The sequence below is a fragment of the Malaya genurostris genome, chromosome 2, assembly GCF_030247185.1.
Source record: "Malaya genurostris strain Urasoe2022 chromosome 2, Malgen_1.1, whole genome shotgun sequence".
NCBI lineage: Eukaryota > Metazoa > Arthropoda > Insecta > Diptera > Culicidae > Malaya > Malaya genurostris.
The window spans coordinates 190,288,641-190,314,557 of record NC_080571.1 but is presented as its reverse complement, the minus strand read 5'-3'; the positions used below and the strand labels follow the sequence as shown (position 1 = coordinate 190,314,557).

The 25,917-nt window shown below is 35.1% G+C and overlaps 1 protein-coding gene across 2 annotated transcripts in view; it reads right to left on the bottom strand.

Annotated features, from left to right (window-relative positions):
* Nucleotides 1-2,351: 2,351 nt before the first annotated feature.
* Nucleotides 2,352-25,917, bottom strand: part of LOC131432829 (protein hu-li tai shao) — a 169,430-nt gene continuing 145,864 nt past the window's right edge. For both annotated transcript variants that reach the window (XM_058599367.1, XM_058599368.1), the window contains 2 exons: nucleotides 25,846-25,913; nucleotides 2,352-3,479 (listed from right to left, as the gene is read on the bottom strand). In XM_058599367.1, the coding sequence (XP_058455350.1) occupies nucleotides 3,372-3,479; nucleotides 25,846-25,913 (176 nt within the window). In that variant the 3' untranslated portion in view covers nucleotides 2,352-3,371. The remainder of the gene's footprint in view (nucleotides 3,480-25,845; nucleotides 25,914-25,917) is intronic.

The following is a 25,917-nucleotide window of genomic DNA, read 5'->3' as shown; positions in this document are numbered from 1 at the left end:
ATGACAAGACGAATCACGAACAAAGTGCCCCTCAACCCTCGCAGGAGGGAAAAGGAAGCTCCTCTCCTCCTAGAAAAAGAGTGACAACGAGATCCACTTCGAAAAATACACTATTTAAAAAATCGGCTAATTCGGCCACGTAAAGCTTGTACGCAAATAGGCCTGAATAAAAATACCTTTGAAATGAAAAAAAAAAACAGTAAAGCTCCTTATAATAAAATAACGTTGATTCTGAAAAGAACCTTTTATGAAGGCGTTCGTGATGGAGAGTGACGAGTTGAGTTCAATTTCCGCTGGATACCGCTGACTTCCGTCTTCTATTTCCTGGATGACCTATTGTCCGTGAATGCGAAAAATGTTCTGTTGGAGTCCTCCTCCTTCCGCTTGCGGTAACAAGCTTTGTATTTCGCTTGGAGATTCCTCGATCGCACCATAATTAATACGATGACAACGACAGCCAAATTCGAAATGAATGGCTTCTGAGTCGGTGCTATGCATTTTATATAGTAAATCTGCAGAAAGTTTACTTCAAACTAAAACTGGTTGAAAAACGGGCCGTATCCAGTATAGTGAAGGAAAATTTCGCATAATTCTTTGGTTATAAGATTATGGTTCTCAATGGCACCTTAGAGAATTTTGATGTCGATTATTTCATTTCGGATTTCAATATTTTAGTAAAAGATACTATCAAAATGCTGTACGGGATTATTTTTTGGCATCCCAGAAGAGCAAAATTGTATAATTTTCTAAGATATTAAACACTGATTAGATATAAACGACTTTAAACACTGTTGCGAATTTAGAACTGTGAAAATTGCAAAAAACTGATCAAATTAGATTTGCTCTACACTGATAATTTTAATTTTCGATTTACAAAGAAGCGATCTTTATAGTTCTTTAGGTAAAATTTAGAGCCATTAGAAGGGCTGATTTTGCATAATGTTCCACATTGTTGTCCATTTTCCCTTGTATTTTGCTCCAATGCAAACGACCACCAACAGGATGATGTAATCGATCTTCTTCGAAGGGAAACTTGCTCTGCGACCTGACGACTGCTCCACCTGACGACCGAAGCCCAAATGAAAGCATTGATGACTGCTCCACTGGACGACTGAAGTCCAAATAAGAGTTGCGACCTGAGCGTTTGAGGTTTTTAACCACGCAGAAGGTGCACTCTCCGAAGCTGCTGGTTGATTAAATCATTCCCACGACGTCTGCTTCCATCCAACGCACAAGAAGAAATGTTCGATCTTCGACCACGGTTCCCCCTTTATACGCAATCAGTTGAAGATATGTGCCTGACAACCTTAAAATCGTCGTCCTTGCACGGAAAACCCAAGCGAAAGTAAAGGGTTTCCCGCATTGTTTTCAAATTTTGAGAAAACTTAATTTTCGAGTTGTTTGTGTATATCTCACACTGTTCAAAATATTATCCTAAATTCCTGATAATATTTTTGATGAAATAGTGAAAGAATTATGTTACTGCCATTAATACAAGTCGAGATATTCACTATTAAGTTCTGCCCATTCTTCCATGTGGCTAATTTTGAAAAGGCACCCCATAGTAAAGTAAGTCGTATTCACGACAAAAAAATTAATTACGCGATAAATGAAAATAATGTAAGCTCACATGAATAAAATTAAGTGTAAAAACTTCGAGTGGAGCCAAAGGAAAAAAAACTTTTGGGTTTTATAAAGCAGAAGCCGCTAATAAATTATATGGAGCAAGAGAGGTTAAAGTATATCTGGTATGCAAAGGAGGCTGGCTCGATCTGGCAAGGTACAGGTTCTGGAACTTACCTACGATTCAAGATTGGACTATTTGAGGAATTCGGATTCTGCCAACTATGTTTACGGCGGCATAAATGAAGGTGTAGACCAACGAGGGTATCGACGGCTGCATCTTCAAACAGCATGAGCACTTTCATGACGCCAAAAAGAAACCCCTGACCAAAAACTCCATATTGTTGTTTTACACTACGTAATACCGAGGCAAGTATCGAGTCACATTAGCCCACTTTCAAAGTCAATCGTACCAATCATTTAAGAACAATTAGGAAAGGAGAACCGATTCACTCACTATCATTCCCATACGCTACTAGTCGGTACAACACTTTCTCTCACTAAGCCAGCCATTTTTAACCTTAAGAACAGAAAATAAATTCTGAATATTTTTCAACATATTGACGTAGAACACATCATGGTTTTCTATAAAAAGGGTACAAAACAGATTAAAAAAATGTTTATTTCCAAATTCAAACAGTGCTGTTGATATGCTAAATAATTTTATCAAACAGTGTCAGCCCACATATGGTACTTTTCAGGACGTTGGGAGTTGAATGTACAAGATATGAAATACTTTTTTATTTATTGAGTTTCCGTTATGTGAACACTTCATGATGCCTATAAGTTGAATAGAAAGGATTTAGCATTTTACATATATTTTTTTATATCGTTTCTCTTGCCTCGGCTTTAACCTCTGTGGTTGTTCGCCAAAGGGCATTATCTATATTTTTTACCTATAAAAATGCTATGCATTGCCTGGTTTGAATGGGTTCTGAAAGATCTTTTTGTTTAGCAAATGTTTCGTAAAAACAAACTGCTCATTTCCTCTCACATAGGATACGTGAATTTGCAATAAACGCAGTTATCTCTTGTTTAAACATTGTTTATTTAAGACGCGGATTTTCGAAAACAGCAATTGTGAGACGCAATTGAGAATAAGCATTGGTAACAAGCGTGATTTTTCCTTTCACACATGAGCTTTGGGAACTACAATGACAAGCATTTAATACTGTGTTCACACAACGTAGTTAAAACAAGCTAAATGTCATGAAGCCGTTTCAAGTCCATCGTGTGAACATAGCAATAGCCACTGGATTGTAACATGTTGCATGGAGTTACTTAAATCAACCATAGTCATTTACAATATGATTGCCGCACCAGCTTTACTTTTTTAATTAATTATCTTGATTCTATTTGTACGCTCTTGTGTTCGAAAAATTAAGAAATATTTCGTTTTCGTTTTCCAAGAAAATCACTACAATGTTACGAAAAACACCATGACAATGATAATTTATATCAAGAATCAAATCTACATCTATGGTAAATTTTCAACTGATGTTTGTGTATTGTTAAAATAACCTAACACTGCAGAAATATTTTGTTGTGCCTGCGCAAAAAAATAGTGATTATCGCTATAATAGGAATATCGCTTTATCTCAATGTGACATAATAATAATTATTATTTTTCTTTACATCCGTATAGGGGTTCTTTCCAGTATATTTGTCGTGTTTCGTTTGTATGTTTCAAGAAGAAGATGTATTTTTAACTCTAGTAAAAATTGTCACTGAGAGCAGTTACTGCTATTTTAGGCCTCGATTCGCTTCTTCTCCTTCTTTTTCTTCAGAAATGACGGGGTACGTAAGCCTTTCTTTTTCTTTTTGTCTTTCTTAGGAGAACCTTCCGTGGACACGTCCTATGGAGAAAGAAAAAATATGAAGTTACAAATAGTCTAAATCACTTATTTACGCAGTAAGAAGAAAATAATATAATCTTAATTTCGTAATACTGGAGAAGAGTATCGTTTACTATCTACTTCAACAACGTATTTAGTATATGCTTGAAGATAGCGTGGATTTATAGTGTTATTAGCTGAATTGTCGAACTTCGTCAGACTAACATCATTATTTTGAACCGGAAGAATGACAATCAATAACAATCATTCCCTTCGATCTGAACAAACAGGGAGAATGAAGAAACATGAACCTGTTTTCTTGCGGTTCTTTTCACTCTGGCAGCCAACGTTTATTATTAATTGCCAAACGACTAATTGGTTCACGTTTTGCTCCATTATTTATCTAATTACTTAACCTACAATCAACGGAATTCGACACACATTCGCTTTAGCTCAAAAAGAAATATCACCAAAAGTTAATGTGAAAATGTGAAATACTTCTGTTACGCAAAACTTAAGCAAATGCACAGATTGTCATCTCATCCTTTGAGTCATTGCACTGAACAGAGATCCCTCTCCACTTCGACTTAATAGACATTTTCTTTTCCAGATGTGTTTCTAGCTTTCGATAATCGATAAAAATGCTCATTAACCAAAATTTTGTATTGATAAATCTAACACAATGTTGAAGAGTTTCTCTTTCAGAGTTGTTCATTTGGTAGATTAGGATATATTTACAATTTCTAAAAAAAGTAACCAAAAGTTCGTAAAAAAAGATTTAGCTTAAGCAATCTAAACAGTCCGTTTTAAGGAATTATTCATACGTGAATCACCTGACAGAACAAAAATTCGAGTTCTTAACCGAAAAAAATTGTTAGATGAAAAAAAATTGGGTGGCTGATTTTGCGTAGAATACCCCATATACTGTTCATGATCTTATAAGTATTTCAGGTTTGTTTGTATTAGTACATCATTTTTATTCAAAGTATGGTAGCTGGTTATTGATTGAACCCCTTTTCCCTTTCTCATATAGAAAGGTTCTGCAATCACTGTGAAAACCGACTTTTGAATCGAGGCCCTGAGGCCGATTGTCATATACCATTCGACTCAGTTCGTCGAGTACGCTAAATGTCTGTGTTTGTATGCGCGAAGGGAATCCATTTCCTTTAAATGTCGATTTATAAGAAACGCGTTGCTTTTGAAGGACGGAAGCTGTAGCTTTAGTCCGCCTTGTGTTTTGTCTCGTACTAACTGGTGCATCGAAATACGTGCTGGTGCGGAGTGCATGTTTATAGTTATCATCAGTGCTGCTAATAGAGCGAGAGCCCAGTGCACGCAGCACATTTTCGAGCGATGGCGAGACGTATTCTGTCTTACTCGCACTCCTTCGCGTACGCTTATGAGTGACTCACAACAAGGTACATTTTGAACACGAGTGGTGTTTTGTTTTGGGTGCGATGAGTGAGAGTCAGCAGGAGTAAATACTTACTGCGAGTGGGTTACTGCTGCGAGTCAGCCCACAATCTTTCACATTATGTTAGGAATCACTTCAAGAGCGAGTCCACATCTACACACATGGAGTGTGAGCACTCTTCCAGTGTACTGGCAGTGTGCTGCGCACGGTAGTTTTTTTTTTTTGACAAATTGAAGCTTATGCGAGCAACATGATAGTCGCTGGAGTGTGCTACAACTTGACCCCAGTTATTGTTTGTACGTACAGTATTAACTGATAAACGCTGCTGACGTATTTCACAGCTCCTCGAAGAAATAAAAAGGACGGATACGATTTTCACTAGCAGAATGTCGAAAGTCCAATACCCAATAGCAGCATGCAATACAAATACAGTAAAAGAACATTCTGAATATCGATTACCGAGAAAAACACATCGTTTTAATTCCAGGATTGTTTTACTCTCATGGTCTAATTGGATTAAACCCAATTAAACGCTATTCAGTATGAATTTGATTTATAGAAGTAACAGGAGTTCAGGGTTTTGCGCAGTGTTTGAAACAGCCCTCCGGTGAGGGGCTGGTTCGAACGATTGTTTGTGTTCGCTCTAGTCCTGTACTCCTGTTAATTCTCTGTACGAAATTCAAGTAAATCAAGCGGTAATATGGTTGAAACTGCTACATGAAACATGCTTTGTGATTAGATTTTTATTATTGTCGTTATAATAACGATAACGAATGGAACCTCAACGCAGCAATACAACTTAGAGTTCGTGTGGGAGCGAAAGAGCGAGTAGTAGTTTTCATGTGTATAATAATCAAAGAGTAAGCAACAGCGAGAGTGGAAGAGTAACGGGTGCAGTAGAAGTGTGCACGCTTGTCTGTACACAAGTGAGTGAATGAGGGCCAAAAGGAGCACGACTGAGGTGGAGAATGTTTGATCGTCACTAACCAGTTAAGAATGCAGTAGAGCAATTATGCTAGAAAAATGTGTGTGGAGCACGCTCACAGGAGAGTCTTTGATGTTTAGGTGGCACATGAGAGAGCAGAATATGTGCAATTTGAATGAGCTTAGCAACACTGGTTATCATACCCTCGTTGTGATGAAGGTATCCAATATTTCCAGGTATTTCTGTTAAAGGTTGAGAGTGCGCGTGTTGTGCATCCGCATCATTTGTATCACTTTGGTAACTAAAGAATCCTAGTTTCGCTTCTGTTGAAGCGAGCAAAACAGAAAAGGCTTTGATCACAACAAAAAATGTGCAAAGCCTACTACGATAAAAGTTCATTTCAACAACTTTTTTCTCTTAAGAGATAGAAAAACGATGTCTTAACAAAGTTGTAGAACTTCTAACGGAAAAAAATTTTGCCGTATAAGCTATAGGTCTAACGCAAAAAGTTTCGTTTGGCGATGCACAAACATATATTGATAGGAATGACAATTTAACCGCTACCACGGAATGTATATATCAACAACTTCACCATCTCTCGCACCGAGTTAGCGAAAATAACACCTAGTACCTTTATCGTCTCGGCAGTTTGCAGTCCCGGCAACGACATCGCATTTCAATTAATGAAACCGACATCCATACCAACTGTTTTTTGTCAATTTAATTTTGCTGCGAATACCGTTTCGAAGCAGTTGAAAAGTTGAAAACATCGTTCGAACGATCTTTTAGCGAAAGAGTTATCTGGAAGATGGTTTCACTACCGTTTGAGCACTTTTGCGCGTCACTCAGAACCCGATGATTTCGGAGAACGAGCTCTAATCGTACTTTCATCACACGACTCAATATTTTGTATCCCGCATTTAGTAGGCTGATCGAGCGATAGTCTCTCACTGTCTCATCGTTACCTCTCTTTTTCACTAGAACGATTATCCTTTCGGTAAATGTCGGTAGTAGATCTACCGTCAATCAAGGATGGCATTTATCGTATCAAATAACGCTCTCTAGCAACTCTTCGCACGATTTAATCAGTTGTATAAGTTGTGTCTATGATTATGTATGTGAATGCTCCACACAAGGGTTTTGAAGTATCACAACCTAGTATGAGAATCATCAAGTTGAATCATCGATTCGATTTTCTGCAATAATTTGCAACTTGCGATTCTCTCTTGGTAAATTCCACATAGCACCGATCATTACCAGACTGTAATTTTTTTAAGGCCGTGAAATACTCAGAGTATGAGGTAGAGCGAAGAAATGTAGAAAAATTCTCTCACGGTTCATGCATTGAGAGACACGAGTTCTTGTAGCATATTCTACCGAATTTGAAATGTATACAATATAGAAAAATGCCGTCAATGCTTCGTTTATAATGAAGAAAAGCTCTTGGTATATCACAACGCTCTCTAATAAAATTTGAACGGTAGCCCATCAAACCCTGAGGCCTTTATTTTCTGGGATGTGTGGACGGCGTTTTTGATTTCCTCAATCGTGATCTCGGTAGTTAGAGTAGCATGAATGGAGATGAATACTCCTGGAGGAATCGTTCTCTCGCATGCAAACTCTTCTCCCTCGCCCAGCGGCTTCCGCTGTATGTAGATCCTAAAAGTATTGAAGCACGTGCTGTTCGATTTCTTGTTGCTCGCAAATGCTCGTTCGATTTCTCGGTGGTCATGCTATTTCCATCCGAAAACTCATTCACAAAAATATACCTCGTGATTTGATCACAACAAAAAATGTTCAAAGCCTACTACGATAAAAGTTCATTTCAACAACTTTTTTCTCTTAAGAGATAGAAAAACGATGTCTTTTACAAAGTTGTAGAGCTTCTAACGGAAAAAAATTTTGCAGTAGAAGCTGTAGGTTTAACGCAAAAAGTTTCGTTTGAAACCCCTTAAATCAATTTTTTGTACATAACTTTTTTCGCAATTGTTTTCAATGTCTAATATGCTTGACACAATTACTAAGAACTCAAAATAAAACATTTCTGTTGAAGACTGGCTTTTTTCTTAAATAGTTTTCATTTTTGTTCGGCACGTCGGCAAAGATATGGCACTTCGGTGCCAATTAAAAAGTGTTTTACAAATAGCATTAACTTTACGTCTGTTCAGCGGTTCATGTTTAACTGTTTAAATTTGCACTAAGCAGTTCAATTTGAACTGCTCTGCACTGACGAGTCTAAGACGAAACGTAAAGAAAAGGCTGAAAGTTATTTAACATTTTAACTTTTATATATAATAACTTTAACTACTTATAGGAAGCAGGGTCGCAGATCAAAAGGCACATACATATACTTCTTGGAAAACTTAAATCAAATAATATAAAGCTACGCAGTGCGTAACGTGGCCCTTTTAAATTGTGTAAATAAGAAAACATAATATAGAGTCCTTTTTTGACCATTTTCTTAGGAAAAACGTTTACGACTATTTTATGGTTTATTATTAGGAGTTTTGTAGGAAATGTTCAAAAATTAGAATCAGACATTAGTGTGGTTAAAAAGCCAAATTTCACGCTCTTAATCGATATCTCATTAGAGATACAGTATCTTCAGCAAAGTTGCTCAGATGATAGGTGCCATCTTTTGGAAAATTTTATTTACGTGATTAATCCCCCTAAAAGTGAGATAAACATATTATTTTAGCTCGGGGCCAACATAGGGGCTAAGTAATTTCGACAAAGTTGTGGAGAGAGTCATTTCGAACAAATTTTCAGAAGTTACTATTCAGTAACTTGAGTGTAATTCATGATATAAGCTATTTTCTGAAAAGGGTGTCCTATAACCAGTTCTTGTAAGAAAACATATGGGGCATTCAACGCAAAATCAGCCATCCACTTTATTTTCAATCTAACTATTTTTTTTCGGTAAAGGACTCAAAAATATTCGACACGTATTTTTTTTATTTCGATATGGTACTTGGAATTTTCGAGATATGATTTTTTGAAGTTTCGTGTTTACAAAAAAAACCTTTTTCCAACAGCCTATACTGTAAAATCTAATAAAGATACGAAAATTCGTCCAAGACATGAAATGTGCGTCGTTTCCTTAGCTTTCAAATAAGCGATTCCACAAAACAAAAAGTGAATTTAATGAAAAAAGTTAAAAATTATTAACAATTAAAAAAAATTCAAACTTGAACCTAATTAATTTTTTTCTTTTTTTAGTTGAAAAAAGAAAGTTTCGGAGTGGAGCGGGGAAGTTTCGTACCGCAGCGCAACTCGCTCGAATACTTAACGGGCTTAACTTTCCGACACATGTCACGCCACTGATCTAATCCTACCTTGAACAGTTTATTGTTAGCAACGTTACAGTTAAGCTCGCGGTGTAAAAATTAATCCAAAAATTAAAAATCGTTGCTGTAATCCGTTTAACTTTAAGATTCATGTTAGCAAAAATCAAAAACATTAGTTCATATATGCTTCTCATATACCAGTACCTTAAACACATTAAAATGCAAGTGTAATCTGTTACATCTCACTCAGAAAGTATAATCTCCACCTACAGGTTCGACACTAACATCCGCCCGATTCTCTCGATCCCAGTCCCTATCCACCATCTTCATTGGAGCTAACAAGATCTTTTTTTTTGTCACTAACTTTTTCGTTCCCCCTTCCCTGTTTCTTCTCCATCTCGATGGCAACTAATTAGATCTCTGTCGTTTCCAAACATTTTGTTCCCACACCCCCTTTTTACCCCGTTTCCCACAATATTTACTTTTTTCATTCTCTTCCGTAACATCACCATCACCGCCTACGGAAGACCGCTCCAGTCGATGACCAGCATGCGGGCCACCCGCCGGGCCTTCGTAGTCTGGGGGTGTTTCCCGCGGACCCACAAGAACCGAAGAATGCGGCCAACATAGAAAATTACCAACGCCATCTGGAATCTTATCATCCTAGATTCAATTCACCGACCACTACCTGAAAGCTGGATTCTCGAGAATCCGCGACCCCGATACTACATTACATAATGATACTATTATAGTTTTAAGTTAGACGATAATTAAGATTAGTAAATACCCTTGGCATCTTAGAGCTTAAGCAGTGTGCCTTGATATTATATTATATTATTGAATTAAAAAAAACATTCGTTGCGTCGGGTTTTTCTTCCCTTCTTGCTTTTTTGCAAGCAAATGATGTTTTGTGTGCACCGTGTAGGCAGAAAGCGAGTAGAATTGGGGCAAATGATTTACGTGAGTATTAAAATAGTGATGACATACAGTTTTGAACAAGTTGCGAAATGATGTAATTTTCACTATTCAGCTGTTAGGGAAAATTCTGCTGATGCTCAGTGATCACAGATTCCTCTGAGACTGATGACAATGATGACAATTTGTCTGTATTCAGCGACTATACAGAAGTAATTCTTACGTTTACCTACATTGTATCATTACATTTCTCATATTTTAAAATATCGATTGCCTTTTTAAAATGAACCATATTTGCCTTCAGATTATCAACTGTTTTGCCAAAAAACTGGAGTATTCGTAAGACAGCATATACGATGAACACATCAAACAATTTGGTACGAAAGTAGGGAAAAAAAGGATTATTGCAATTCCGGGAACAAAAAATAAAAACTATTTTTTTATCAAGCTTTTGATGTCTTTATATTTAAAATCATGAATATTCATATTTAACAGAAAAACAATTTTCCCCTGAAATCAAAATTAAAGTCAAACAATTTTACACGGTGCACACAAAACATCATTTGCTTGCAAAAAATCGGGTTTCTCAAGAAGAGAAGAAGAAACTGGACGCAACGAATGTTTTTGATTTTTGAACTCATTTTTACATCGCGATCTTGAAACGTTGCTAGCTATAAACTGTCAAAGTTAGGATTCGATCAGTGTCACGACCTGTGTCGCCAAGTTAAGCCCGTATTCGAGCGAGTTGCGAGTCGTGATTGAAAAATTCACATCTCCGGAGGTATTAATCTTTCCACTTTGAAACTTTGCCAAGATTAAGTTAAACCCCTAAGGCATCTTTTTTCAACTGAAAAAAGAACAAAAATTAGACCCAAGTTTGATTTTTTTTTATTTGTTTATTAATTTTTAACTTTTTCCATTAAATTTACTTGAAAGGTTGTATTATAGAATCGCTTATTCGAAAGCTAAGGAAAAGACGCATATTTCATGTCTTGGACTAATTTTCGTATCTTTATTAGATTTTACAGTATAAAACGATTTTTGTACGAATAAAAGACAGGATTCTGCTGTTTAAATAATGAAAACAAACAAAGTGGTTTGCCTTGCATTTAGCATGCTGAAGTTCGTACAATCGCATCGGGTAAATTCTGGTGGATTGAAATCCATTTGTTGTGAGATTTTATGCATTGACTCGAACGATAAGCTGAATACTGGTACAATCACTCCTCCGCTATAACAGAAGAATTGGACATTATTTTCATACACAACTTTCTGATATAGATTCTCAGTACCGAACTCCACCATTCGTTAATCGTAGGTGGGGTACTAAACTTTTTATCCCATATGTCGGAACTTCACTTTTTATCCCATATGTCGGAACCATTAATTTGAGAGAGATCTACAATCGTTGTTCGATGCACTGACTCAAAAAATGATATGGCGATCAGCGCATTCGCTTAATTTTTGCGTAAAAAAAGCTTTTAACATATACACAATTTTTTTTTATGAATTCATCGCAGCCAAGTAATCAGTAAAATAATGGGAAGATACATTAACAGCATAAGACGTTTTGACAATTCTACTGGCCGAAAACATCAATTAAAAAAAAATTCGGGCGAAACGAAGTTCTAGTAGTATATATATATATATATATATATATATATATATATATATATATATATATATATATATATATATATATATATATATATATATATATATATATATATATATATATATATATATATATATATATATATATATATATATATATATATATATATATATATATATATATATATATATATATATATATATATATATATATATATATATATATATATATATATATATATATATATATATATATATATATATATATATATATATATATATATATATATATATATATATATATATATATATATATATATATATATATATATATATATATATATATATATATATATATATATATATATATATATATATATATATATATATATATATATATATATATATATATATATTTATACCGCATAACATAAGAACGGATGGACGGATTTACATGATTCTTATTTTTTGTTTGATCAGTTTTTACCCCCATCGGGTTCGTACATAAAAAAATAAGAAAACTTGTAGGAAAAGTGGGAAAACCCCATAAAACTGTTTTGTATGGACAATGAAATTTTCCACTGAAAAAAATGCCAATGATTGCTAGATCATCGATAAGTGTTTGGCGCATAACGAGTTGCATAAGTGTTGGCCCATCGAAGAAAAGAATACTAAATCGTTGAAAAAATTGTATGACGCGCAACGAGTTGTGTTGTGTGGATATTTCACACGCACACTTGATTCATGTGGTTCTTCATTTCGAGCCACGTGCTTAATTGGGTATCGAAATTATTGCTTGCCAAATGACTCATATGGCTGTTCTAGAAAACCGCTGTAGGCAGGAGAAAATGGTATGCTGCCATTTACCAGTTCATTGGTTATCTGATTAACAAATCAGAAAATTTTTGAATGATTCAATGAAAAGATTGTGCTGCAGAAGCGCTAAGGTCACACTAAGAAATTTTTCTTGCGTTTTTACTCTCTAATGATTTAAATTATACTAAGCGCACACAATAAATGGCAATTAGATATAAATGCTCAAGAGTTCAAGTCCATAATTATCATAATGAACTTAGAATGCCATTTTATATGTCATATTCTTTGAAGAATGTTCAAATTGGTATAATATCAAAATAAAATTTTAGCGTAGTCTCTCTAAACAACCAAAAATTCCACAGTACCTGAAAAGTATCCACTTTATTAGAGCTCTAAAGTACGCGTAGCACTTTATGGTAACTTGAACATACAGAACAAGTTCTAAGAAAACTTCCTCGCTGCATAAAATCTGTACAAGGAACTGCTTCAAAGTTTTTTCTGTTGCGTCGGGTGAACATTCAAGTTTGAGTAATTCCTTAAAAACGGACTATTCAAAATGCTTTGTATGCTGCTTAAGGGGGTAGGGTCTCAATGATGAAAAAATCAGTATTTTTTAGATCAGTCGGTGTTCGCACCGCACGCATATAGCTCTTGGCTCCTGGAATTTTTTTCTGGCTACCTAGAGTTTCATTGATTCAGGGCTTCAGTCTTTTTCAAGGCTACCTGAATCACTAACAGTCTTTTTAAAGACTAACAATTAGTCAGCCAAGGCTATACAAAGAGTGATATTAGAGTGACTAAGTGATACAAAAAGTGATATTAGAGTGACTAAGAAATTAATCAGCCTTTTTAAAGGCTAGCTATTCAAAGAACTATTATTCAAAATTCAAAATTCCATTCATTTCAAAAATGCCTGCGTCCAATCGGAAAGGAAACAAGCCTAAGGCTAAAAATAATTCAATACGGAATAAATCACAATCCGTTATTCAACATTTTTCTAATAACATTCACGATCTTATAGAATCTGAATGTAAAAATAAAAGACAACGGACGGAATTCCCTTCCGTTGATTCTATGCCGTCTAACAATATTTACGAGATTCTTCCTGAATCCGATTGTAGCGACATAGAAGAAAATTCTTCAAAAATTTCCAAAATGGACGCTTGTCGTTCTGGGAAGAAACAACAATCTATGCCACCAGTGACGGTGATGATTTCAAACTTCAAAGCATTCCGTATTGAGCTTTCTACTTTTCTCCCGGAAGTAAAAGTCTCATTTCAAATCGGACGAAGAGGAGAATGTCGAGTCTTGGTTGATGGATTGTAAGATTACGAACGACTTATTCGATATTTGTCCGAGAAACTTCATAAATTTTATTCATATGATATAAAATCAGACAGACCCTTCAAGGCTGTCTTGAAAGGCTTATCAAATGATCAAAGTATTGATGAAATTAAAAATGAAATAAAAGAATTGCTTGGTTTTGCCCCTTCCCAAGTAATACTTATGAAAAAAAGAGCGAATGGTACTTCTAAACCACGCTCTGGAATTTCCCATGAATTTTACCTAATACACTTCAATCGAAGTGATGTAAACAATTTGAAAACTTTAGAAAAAGTACGTTTCATTTCCCACATTAAAATTCATTGGGAACATTATAAACGGCATAATCGTATTGCAAACTTAACGCAATGTCGTCGTTGCCAAGGCTTCGGTCATGGAACCAAAAATTGTCATATGGATATACGGTGTTTGAATTGTGGTAAATCGCATTCGAAAGACGTTTGTCCAATGAATGAAACCACTGATAAATTTTCATGTTCAAATTGCAATGGAAATCATAAATCCAATTATTTGAAATGTCCTGTCAGGGAAAAAATTTTAAACGCTCGTTCGCTTAGACAACAAGTCAAATCAACGACCTTAAATTTACAGAACATACCTGAAAATCAAAAAACCGTTACAAATGCCACGCCTAAATCTTCTAAGGCACCTTTTCTTCGAATTTAAAACAAAAAACAGGTACGCCTGCCAATTCGTCTTCTAACGAAAACAATTTATTGACAAGTATATCGACCTCGTCATCATCTTCTTCTAATGTCAGTTACGCTGGTATATTAGGTAGAAATCTACCACCTATTTCTTCTAATGTAAATAATCAAAACACAGGTCCGCCTTGCAGTTCATCTTCTAACGAAAACAATTTATTACTAGGTAGACCGGCCAAATCATCTTCTTCTAATGGCAGTCTACCTACAAATATTCCTTCAATGCCATTCGCTTCTTTAAATGAAGTCGATTTAGGCGATATAACTGAAAATAAAATGATCTACCTACAAGATCAACTTTTTCAAATGATCATCCAAATGAATTCGACTTCATCACTTTTTGAAGCATTTCAAATCGGATGGAAATTTGGAAATAATATTATAATGAATTTAAAATTTAACAGTGATGTTAAATAATTATTTAAATATTTTAAATTGGAATGCTCGATCTTTGAAATCGAGTGAAGATGAATTTTATAATTTTCTCGAAGTTCACAAAATCCATATTGCCATTGTGACAGAAACTTTTCTTAAACCAAATGTCAAATTGAAAAGTAATCCACATTATGTGGTTCATTGATTTGACAGGTTTACTGAAATGGGTGGTGGAGTTGCCATTTTTGTCCAACGGCAAATTAAACAAATTCTACCTTCTTTCAATACTAAAGTTATTGAAAGCTTGGGAATCGAAGTTGAAACCATTCATGGAATTTATTTCATCGCTGGAGCATATTTGCCATTCTAATGCACCGGCAAACAATTAAATTTCTTTAAAGGCAATTTGCAAAAACTCACAAGAATTTTTTCGTAATAGGGGACTGCTAAGCATGTCCAGTGGAATTCCTTATATTTCCTTATATTACATTTTGGTGGGGAAAGGGTTCCAATCAGCTTTTTACAGCCCTGTCCAAAATGTATTGCCCTCCCCGTTAATTTGTATCAGGCCGAATTAGCGCATGCGCGCCATATAAACGCCTCTTTCAATATGAGGAAATTATATTATTACCCAACAGTTTCTATTATTTATTCATGTTGGTTTTCTTACCTTTGGTCATAGTTAATATTCTGTTTTACCTTAATTCCAGTGTTCTATTCAATTGTGTTTCGTAAATGTCTTTTGTTGTCCTTCTATTTTATTTCCATTCCGTACTTTTGCTGATGTTATTTTATTCCCTGAAATGTAAAAGTTAGTTGTATGCAATGGTCTTTTTAGTCTTACCGATGTTCCATTTTGTATCTAAGATTTCCTTTTTCTTCCATCATCATACATATTACCAAAAGTTAGGTTATAACATAGAGCATTTATCTTGCAACACTATCCTTGGACATTCTATGGTTCCTCACACCTTCTTGGCCTTGAATCTTCGATGACAATCCTTTACTTGAATAGTCTCATTTAATTTAGTTTTTTTTATCATGAAAATAAAATAAAATAAAATCAGATGTGAGTGATTTCGTTAAATTATATAATGTAAGGGTGCGCATTTAACACTAGAATGCCCAAGAAAGTCACAATATGTAAACAATGGAAGGATTGCTTAGAATTCTGTGACCTTTATTTAACTCTTAATTTAACGTTATAAGCACTAAGGCACTCTGCACTAGCTTTTAGTTAGTCTGTCAGTGACTTTCTTTCTTTCAATCATTACTACATGTATTTCGTGAAGAAATACTAGGTGTGACTGTATGAAATGGTCCACGTGAACCGTTCTCTTCCAGAAACACACATCTCACACTCTTAGTTAGAAGGTGACATCTGTGTCCAAGTTGGAGAAATCTAAGTACATTCAAACCTTTCCCGATTTGAGAGTGTATTCACATCTGATTAATCAGTTTCGCCGTCATTGCCATTTGTAAACATTACCGATGCCGAACCGGATCGGAAAGGTTTGAAAGTTCCTAAACGATTCATAAGATATCAATTTACTCCTATTCCTGATAACACTAGTCCTCCTTTTTGAATTAAATTAACCAAGTTCAGGACGAATATGATATATTAACATTAATCCCAACTGGATCCAGATAATTCAAATTGGTGACCAATTCCAGGCATAAGAATGCTCGAAACCACCCAATGACCTATTGTCAATTTCAAGCACTATTAGTCCTGTCCACTCCGTGATCGATCCATACAACATAATAATTTTCATCTTTCACATTTATAAGCGAACGATCGATCTCGGTATGGTCCGACTTTGTCAATACGCGAAGTGTAAATTGACTCCCACCCCCATCCGCCAAGCGGGGGTACGCACCCTGTAGCTCATCATCCAAAGCCCAGGGCTAAGCATGTCCAGTGGAATTGTAGGCAAAATAACAGTAATGGTAAAATACTTCATAATCAACTCTCAGCTGGTTACTTCACAGTTCTTCATCCCAGTAATCCTACTTGTTTCTCTTCCGTGAAAAACCCGTCTACAATTGATCTGGTTCTAACGGATCAAAGTCACATTTGTAGTGAACCGATTACACATGCTGACTTTGACTCAGATCATCTTCCTGTAACATTCAGACTTTCCAACGAAGCTATAATTAATCCTATTAGTTCTATATTCAACTATCATAGAGCTAATTGGATGGATTACAGATCTCACATTGAAAATCATGTGGATCATGAAACTATTTTAGAAAAATCTGCGGACATCGACACAGCAATTGATAATTTGAATCATTACATTATCGAAGCTAGAAATCTTTCAGTTCCCAAAGCTCCAACTAAATTAAATTCTCCTATTATCGATGACAATCTCCAACTGCTCATTCGGTTGAAGAATGTTCGTCGACGACAATATCAACGTTCTCGTGATCCTGCTATGAAAAACATAGTTAAGGATTTACAAAAAGAAATTAAACATAGATTTACTCTTTTGCGAAATAAAAATTTCGCTAATGAAGTTGAAAAAATTAAACCACTCAAAAACATGAAGGCTCCTGGTAATGATGGAATTTTTAATATTCTTATTAAAAATCTTCCCGATGTTGCCTTGAGACTCCTGGTTAAAATTTTCAACAAGTGTTTTTCATTAGCTTACTTCCCAAAAAGATGGAAAAACGCCAAAGTAATTCCTATCCTGAAACCTGATAAAAATCCAGCAGAAACATCAAGTTATCGACCAATTAGCTTACTTTCTTCTATCAGTAAACTTTTTGAAAAAATTATCTTGTTGAGAATGATGTCTCATATAAATGAGAATTTAATTTTTTTACCAGAACAGTTTGGATTTCGTCATGAACATTCAACTACTCATCAACTTGTCAGAGTAACGAACATGATAAAAGCAAATAAATCTTCTGGGTTATCCACTGGAGTTGCTCTTCTAGACATAGAAAAAGCATTCGACAGTGTTTGGTACAAAGGTTTAATAGCAAAAATGTCTGATTTCCAGTTTCCTATTTATTTGATCAAAATGATTCAAAATTATTTAACTGATCGTACTCTTCAGGTTAGCTATCAGAATTGTAAATCTGAATTGCTACCCGTACGAGCCGGTGTTCCGCAGGGTTCGATCGTAGCTCCAATCTTGTATAATATTTTCACTTCTGATCTTCCAAATCTACCCGTTGGTTGTCAGAGATCGTTATTCTGTGACGACATAAGTCTGTTAGCCACAAGTAGAAATCTAAGAGTGATCTGCAGTCGCCTACAAAGAAGTTTAAATATTTTCAGTGATTATCTGTCAAAATGGAAAATTAAACCAAATGCAGCAAAAACGCAATTAATTATCCTTCCTCATAAGTCTTTTCTTAAACCAAACAATAATCACATTCTCACTTTCAAGGATCACATTGAAGGAATCCAGGCAAAGTGTATCAGAACAAATTGGCTCAAATGGCACGTTCCAGTAATGTGGCAAAGTGTAATAAATATATTAAATGTTTATATCCTCTTATAAACAGAAATTCTAAGCTCTGTCTAAAAAACAAGTTGTTAATTTATAAACAAATTTTCAGACCAGCCATGCTTTATGCAGTACCAATTTGGTCTAGTTGTTGTTCCACCAGGAAGAAAATGCTTCAAAGGATTCAGAATAAAATTCTGAAAATGATTTTGAAGCGTCCTCCCTGGTTTAGTACAAATGAGTTACACAGACTCACAAATATAGAACCATTAGATGTAATGTCACATAATATTATAAGCAAATTCCGACAAAAATCGATGCAATCTTCAATTGAATCGATTCGCTCTCTGTATTAGTTAGTAAGTTAGTATATAAGTTCCTTTTCCCCATTACACAATACAAGTAGGTTTAGAATTTTCCCTACACAAAAATTTCAGAATTGCGGAAGCAAATAATGTCCTCATGGTAATAACCAAATCATATATATAATAGGGCTGAAAAGTCACCACTTGTGGCTGAACACTCAATTTAAATCTTAATAGTTTAATTTTAACTCATATTCCAATAGTTATTTAAAAAAAAGTATTTTTGAGATTTTTTTTCAGAATTATCGCGCAACAAATTAAATTCAAATGTTTTGCATGACAAAAAAAATAATTCGAACAATATTTTCTATTTTTTTTCGTTTGGTTTGGGCTTGTTCTGCGGCCTCCAGAATCGAACAAACGAGGAAGTCATATTCTTTAAGCGGGGGGAGCTCTTCCATTGAATTCAAAATACTAGAGATACTACTTTGGTATTTAATCCAGTCAATATTTTTTGTCAAATCATATGGAATATTAACTGAAGTAGCAATGCAATTGCTACTGCTAATTGAAATGATGGTTGATAAATGATCGCTACCGTGTAAATCAGAAAATATGTTTCAGGTGTAATCTAGTCGAATTGAAGTCGAGCAGAGATAAATTTAATGCACTCGGACGTGCAGGAGGTCTTGTGATCTGTGTCATACTACCCATATTTACAACTGTCATGTTGAAATTATCGCAAATATGTATATTAAAGAGGATCTATTATCATTGTAGAGGGAACCCCAAGTAATCACGTGCGAGTTAAAATCTCTCAGAATGAATCGTGGAGCAAAGAGGGCTTCAACCATTTTATTTAGCTGCCGTCCAACTTGGGCTCTTGGAGGAATATATACCGTAGCTATACTAATGTCTTTTCCTTTAATGTTTATTTGACAAGCAACAACTTCTAATACTAGAAGTCGAAAGAATGTTTAATCTATAAAAAATAGCATTTTTTAATTCCTAAAAGCACTCACCATACGGAGAGTCTATATCGAGACGTATAATGTTAAAGTCATGCTTGATTTAAGCCATATTTCGCACAAAGTAAATACATCACACTTTTGACTATGTAATGAAACTTTAAATGAATCAAGTTTGGGACTAATGCGTCGACAACTCCACAGTAGAACAGTGTTTGAATCATTTGCAGCGAATGAGAATTATCCATCAAATGATACCAACCCTGAGAGAATTGACCATTGAGCTGATAACTACTTCAAAAGGGGAGCGAGTCATTTCGCCGAAAGTCGTTTCGCCGAATAGGTCATTTCGCCGAAAGAGTCATTTCGCCGAAAGTGTCATGTCCCCTGTATGTTATGTCCCCTGTATGTTATGTCTCCTGTACAACTGATATGGCGCAGTCTCATAACCGAAGCCAAGCCAGCTGAGGCCTCTTGCATACAAACCTGTAACCGCCTCGTTTGCCCGGTCTACTTAAAACTAGGTTTCTTTGCTTTAGTTAGGTTCGAACGAGTGGTAGCGAGGTCGGACAGCACATGAACCAAAACGATGTAGCGTAGCCGCATTAGATATTTTTTCATTTTCACTTGATAAACGGAAAATACCACATACACTTGCCTGGTATATACCTATGCAATTGCTTTAATGCTTAGTAGCTAATAGTCAACAAGTTTTCTTAGGAACTCCGTTCTGAGGTTCATGAATCAATCTTTATTCAAGAGTACAAGAATCAATCTTTATTCAAGAAGTACAATTGTAAGTCAACAAAACGGGTGTTAACGCTATCATCTTCCATTTGTCTTTATTTCAAATCAATTCTAATTACGATTTTAAGACGATTTCAGGATTCGGCGAAATGCCCTGATCCTTCTAAAGATTTCTGACTATTGGTAAGAATGCCATACAATTTCCGAAAACTTCAGTAATGCGGTGGCTGTGAAAAGGAGCCTACTGGATTATTGTCTTTTTTGTGTTAGTTTCTGAATTGGTTTGTAATTGTACAAACCAAGGAGAACAGTCTTTGTTTTTAAATTTAACTTTTTTGGTTGTACACGGGGATCTTTTCTGAAGGTGAAATTGTAGGTGCCTTTTTTGGTTATTTAGGGAAGGACTTCTTTTTCTTAACTGACCCTTGATTAGTAACAAACCATTTTCATCAGAGTCAGATTTGAAAAAGAATTGTCTGTTTCGAGAGGGGGGACGTCAAAGACAGTTTTAACCATTTCTGCATATGTGCGCTTAGACCGTTGTTGGCGGTTCAATACATAGGGCGCTGGTCTCACAAGCCAGTTGTATTGTTGTATTTATTCTTTACATTGTTTATTTGTTTACATTGTTTATCAGTAAACAAGCACATACCTATCACAAAAAAATTTTCATTTGGTCTGAATAGATTATGATTTCCTATTTCGTGGATAGCAAATGAAGAATTTCTACATATTGCGTAGGGGAACGTCTTATAAAGCGCCCCTGCTAGCCAAAATGCCCCCTTTCCTTTCTTAAGCATTGAAGACTTTTCTGAACCAAAGTTTCATCACTAACACTATCTTTTCGTAGGATCTTCCTGCTATGCAAGTTTGGTGGTTGTCGTTTGCAGGAAAGTATGAAAAAACTAAAAATTTCATTTGGCAGCTTTTCGATGTAAAGTTTTGCTTCGACTAAATAGATGTTTTATCCGCCATTTCTTTGACATACTGATTATCTCTAAACAGTAACTTTATGGAGTTATCAAGAAGCATGATGCATCATTGTTGTGGGATAAAATGTCTTTTGTTGTGTGTCATGCCACTGATTTGTTTTGAGACATATTTTACGGCTGCTGGGGCATTATGTCTGAGGCGAGTGAAAAAAACGAAGAATGTCGTTGTTTTGGAAAATGTGTTTATATCAATAAATTCTCATCTTTTCTATTGAAGTCATTAAAAATTATGTTCCTCATCCGTATTGCAATGAAATACTTACATTCTCGAGGAAAATATATCAATACACTTGGAAATATCTCAATGTTTTCTTAGGGGGGGGCATATTATAACACTTTACCCTACACTGCGTACATTTTTTAGAAATCTATCCAGTTCCAAAGGATATATTCAAGTCATGGGAAAACGAGTCCGGATTAACAAAGGCTTTCGATTTCTGAATGTTATTTTCCTGCACAAACGCAATATTTTCATGCATTGTCATGCATGAACAAGGTTTTATTACATTGTCATGCATGAACAAGATTTTACTACCATGAAATAAAATAATGAATGTAGACTTATTCTAAAGAATTTCTGAAAGAACGGAATATTTTGAAGCCAATGAATTCATTTCTCCATATCCACAGGCGATCAACTCTATCAATTGTAATTCTGAATTTTGAAAAAGTGTTTTGCACGCTTCAGATAGTGCGCTTTGCACAAAATTTTGAAGCAAAATGTACTCATTTAAAACAACGGTGTCTTCGTTTTCCATTTTTATGGTTTGAATGTTTTTATAAGGAATGGCATTTTCACATTCATTTGCTCCTGCAAGAATGCTTTCCATACCTCGACTCGAATTACAAGCTGCGGTGCGACTTCCAATAAAAGAAACAGTTTTCTGGTCTGACTCAAAAACAGTTTTACTATGGATCAGATCAGAACATCGTAAATATAAACAATTTGTTGCATCAGAATTGTAGAAATCATAGGAAAATCTTTCATTAACCAATGGAAATGGGTTAATAGTAAAGATAACCCAGCAGATGAAGTCACAAAAACTATAATCCGTGATCTATCTGGTTTAAAAGACCAAGCTTTTTATACGAACGAGAAGAAAACTAGCCAAAAGAAAAAGAGTTTAAGGAAACTTCGTTAGAACTTAAACCATTACATGTTATACGGGATACGAGTGTTAATCCCTTTAGATCAATTCACACCAACTGGTGCTCAAATTGGAAGGCACTAAAGCGATTGGTTGATCGATATACAAAACAATGCATTAGTATAAAGAGTATAAAGTTAGTATAAAGTTTTAATCCACCTAGTAGTGTAATAATGCCTTCCTCATATTACTTAAAACATCATAAATATTACTGAGGAATTCGCTAAAACAACTTTTCATTGAATAGAAATAGGAAAGTTTTTTCGAACCTAATCTAACAAACTCTACAAATCCTGTTTACACCGTAGCTCCGGAACTGGCAGTAGTATCCACATGAAATTTAGGAAATCCGTATGAAACTGTAAGACTTTTTCTTTAAATCTATACTGACCATACTCGCATATCAGTTCCAAATCGATTTTCATAAATTTTGAGTTAGCTTGAGGAATCAAATCTATCCTCAATATACTCTCAGAAATTGCAATAAAAGTTCAGGGTTTGTTCTGTAAAATACGAAGAAAATATCATATGCAAATTACCCGCATATCAGTCCCATTCAGTGCAAAATCCAATAATTTCATTTGTTGCAATATTGGAATAGCAAAGGTGTATTACCGATATTTAATGTAATAATGCCATGATTTAGCATTAGGTATCACAATAAATCAAAAACATCGGGAATAAAATTTTGATCGTCTTTTTCTTGATATGCCGATTTCCCATATGGGACTGATATGCAAGTATGGGCAGTATAAGTTTGTAAAAATCGATTTGGCCATCTTGAAGGAAATCGAGTGAGATCCTTTTCGCAGTATTCAATCACCATTTCCAATTCTTCCGAAATCGGAACTGGAACGGTTTTACTGCACTGCCGGCTATGAAAATTGTATATTTTTCGAAATAAATTTGAATTCAAGGACATTCGTTTTTTCTTTCGGTCGCACTTATTATAGAATAGCTAAAAATTTTTATCAACTGCAGCACCGTCTTTTACGAATATCACACACCAGTAGCAGACATCCATAACCGTTTCTTTATAGCGTGTACGAAAAAGAACAAAGCACGCATCATTCGTTTTGTGTTTTCTTCTTTCTTCGGTGTGTACATATTTTCAATCTATATGGCGATTTGAAAACTTTGAAACTCATCGCCCTGTAACTACGGAACCGGAACTGGATCCGTCCGGATGAAATTTCACAGTAACTTTAAGGATAATATGAGCTTCAATTTAAATCTAGATTTGTGAAAATCGGCTCAAGCATCGCAGAGAAATCGAAGTGAGTTCTTTTTTAGGAGTTTTTCATCACCACTTTCGGTGCTTCCGGAACTGGAAAAAGGGGGGATCAGTAATGCCGAATTAAGTATTTATGCCCACAAACTAACAAGCTCTGCAAACTTGAAAAATGTATCAGACAGTTTTATGGGATTTGTACCTGTTTTTGACCATCGTTCGTGAAAAAAACTAACGAAATTGGTAATTTTCCACTTATCACGCTTTAGTTCCGGAACCGAAAGACGAATCCGGATTAACCTATCTAGAAATTTTTAGGAAACTATAAGACCTTTCATTTAAATTTTAGTTTGTGAAAATGGCCTAGGTTAAAAAGTCGGTTTTCACAGTGATTGCATAGCCTTTCTATATAAGAAAGGTAAAAAGAAACGTATTCGAAAACTCATAGTCGATAGTAATAAAGCTTCCGACCATTTCTTATCGAGTTCAGTCATTTACGAGTTCGATTGTTTTGGTTCCATAATGCCAAAACTTCTCGATAATCTAATACTTCTTCGAGTGAAGTCGAACGAAGCTCGATGATCGACTTCGAATCGAGAACCATAATACGAAACGTGGTCGATTCGATAAAATTTTAGTCGAATCGAGATACAGAATGCCACCCATATAACCGCCTACCTGTTACGATAGCGTCTGCCTGTTACGATAGCTTAACTCTCATTAGAAGAAGAAGATGATGACGTGGCCGATCTGCCTGTTAATAAATTGTTTTCGTTAGAAGATTAATTGGAAGGCTTTTGTTTTACATTCGAAGAAATAAGTGCCTTAGAAGACTTAGGCGTGGCATTTGTATCGTTGTTTTGATTTTCAGGTATGTTCTATAAATTTAAGGTCGTTGATTTGACTTGTTGTCTAAGTGAATTAGCATTAAAAATTTTTTCAGTTTCATTAATTGGATGGACGTCTTTCGAATGCGATTTACCATAATACAAACACCATGTCCATATGACAGTTTTTGGTATCATGGCCGAAGCCATGGCAACGACGACATTGCAGAATTTAAGTCTTCATACAAGAATTTTATTGTGGAAAATGAAACGTACTGTACCTGAAGTTTTCGAATCGTTTACATCACTTCATTGAAGCGTATTAGTTAAAGTTCATGGGAAATTCCAGAGCGTGGTTTAGAAGTACCATTCGCTCTTTTTTCATAAATTTAAGGGGCAACATCAAGCAATTCCTTTAGTTCATTTTTAATTTCTTTAGTACATTTGATAAACCTTTCAAGACAGCATTGAAGGATCTATCTGATTTTATATCATATGAATTAAATGTATGAAGTACGAATCTCGGACGAAAACCGGACAAGACGTTCGTAATCTTCCAATTTGAAATGAGACTTTACTTCCGGGAGAAAAGTAGGAAGCTCAGTACGGAATGCTTTGAAGTCGGAGATCATCACATAGAGGCATAGATTGTCGTTTCTTCTCAGAACGACAAGCGCCCATGTTGGGAATTTTCGAGAAATTTCCTTCTATGTCATTATAAACAGATTCAGGAAAAACATCGTACATATTGTTAGACAGCATAGGATCAGCGGAAGGGGAGTCCGTCCGTTGTCTTTTATTTTTACATTCAGATTCTCTAAGATCGTCAATAATGTTTGAAATAACTGATTGGGATTTCTACTGTATCGTATTATTTGAAGAATATAAATTAACTAGACTAAATTGGTCTTCGAATAGACTCCTAGTTTGGGTAAGTCTTGTTAAAGACTGATTTTGTGGCAGAAAGACTGATTAGTTCGAAGAATAATTATTTGGATGGATAGCCTTAAAAAAGGCTGATTAATTTCTTTGTCTTCAAAACTTGAATTTTTGAGTGGTTAGTGGAATGAAACTAATCCAAAGGAACAACCTATTCAGAACCAAGACAGTTCTGAAAAAGACTGATTATATTGAATATCACTCTTTGTATAGCCTTAAGAAAGGATGACTAATTGTTAGTCTTCAAATAGACTGTTAGTGATTCCGGTAGCCTTGAATCAACTCTAGGTAGTCAGAAAAATTTTCTAGGAGTCAAGAGCTATTTGCGTGCGGTGCGATTAATTTATTCCTTATAATTGGCAAACTACATACCTCTTTGCTGCTGTGTGAAAAAGTACTCATATGTGTATCTGAATGATCTCCGTTTTGCACATGTTCGCCTAA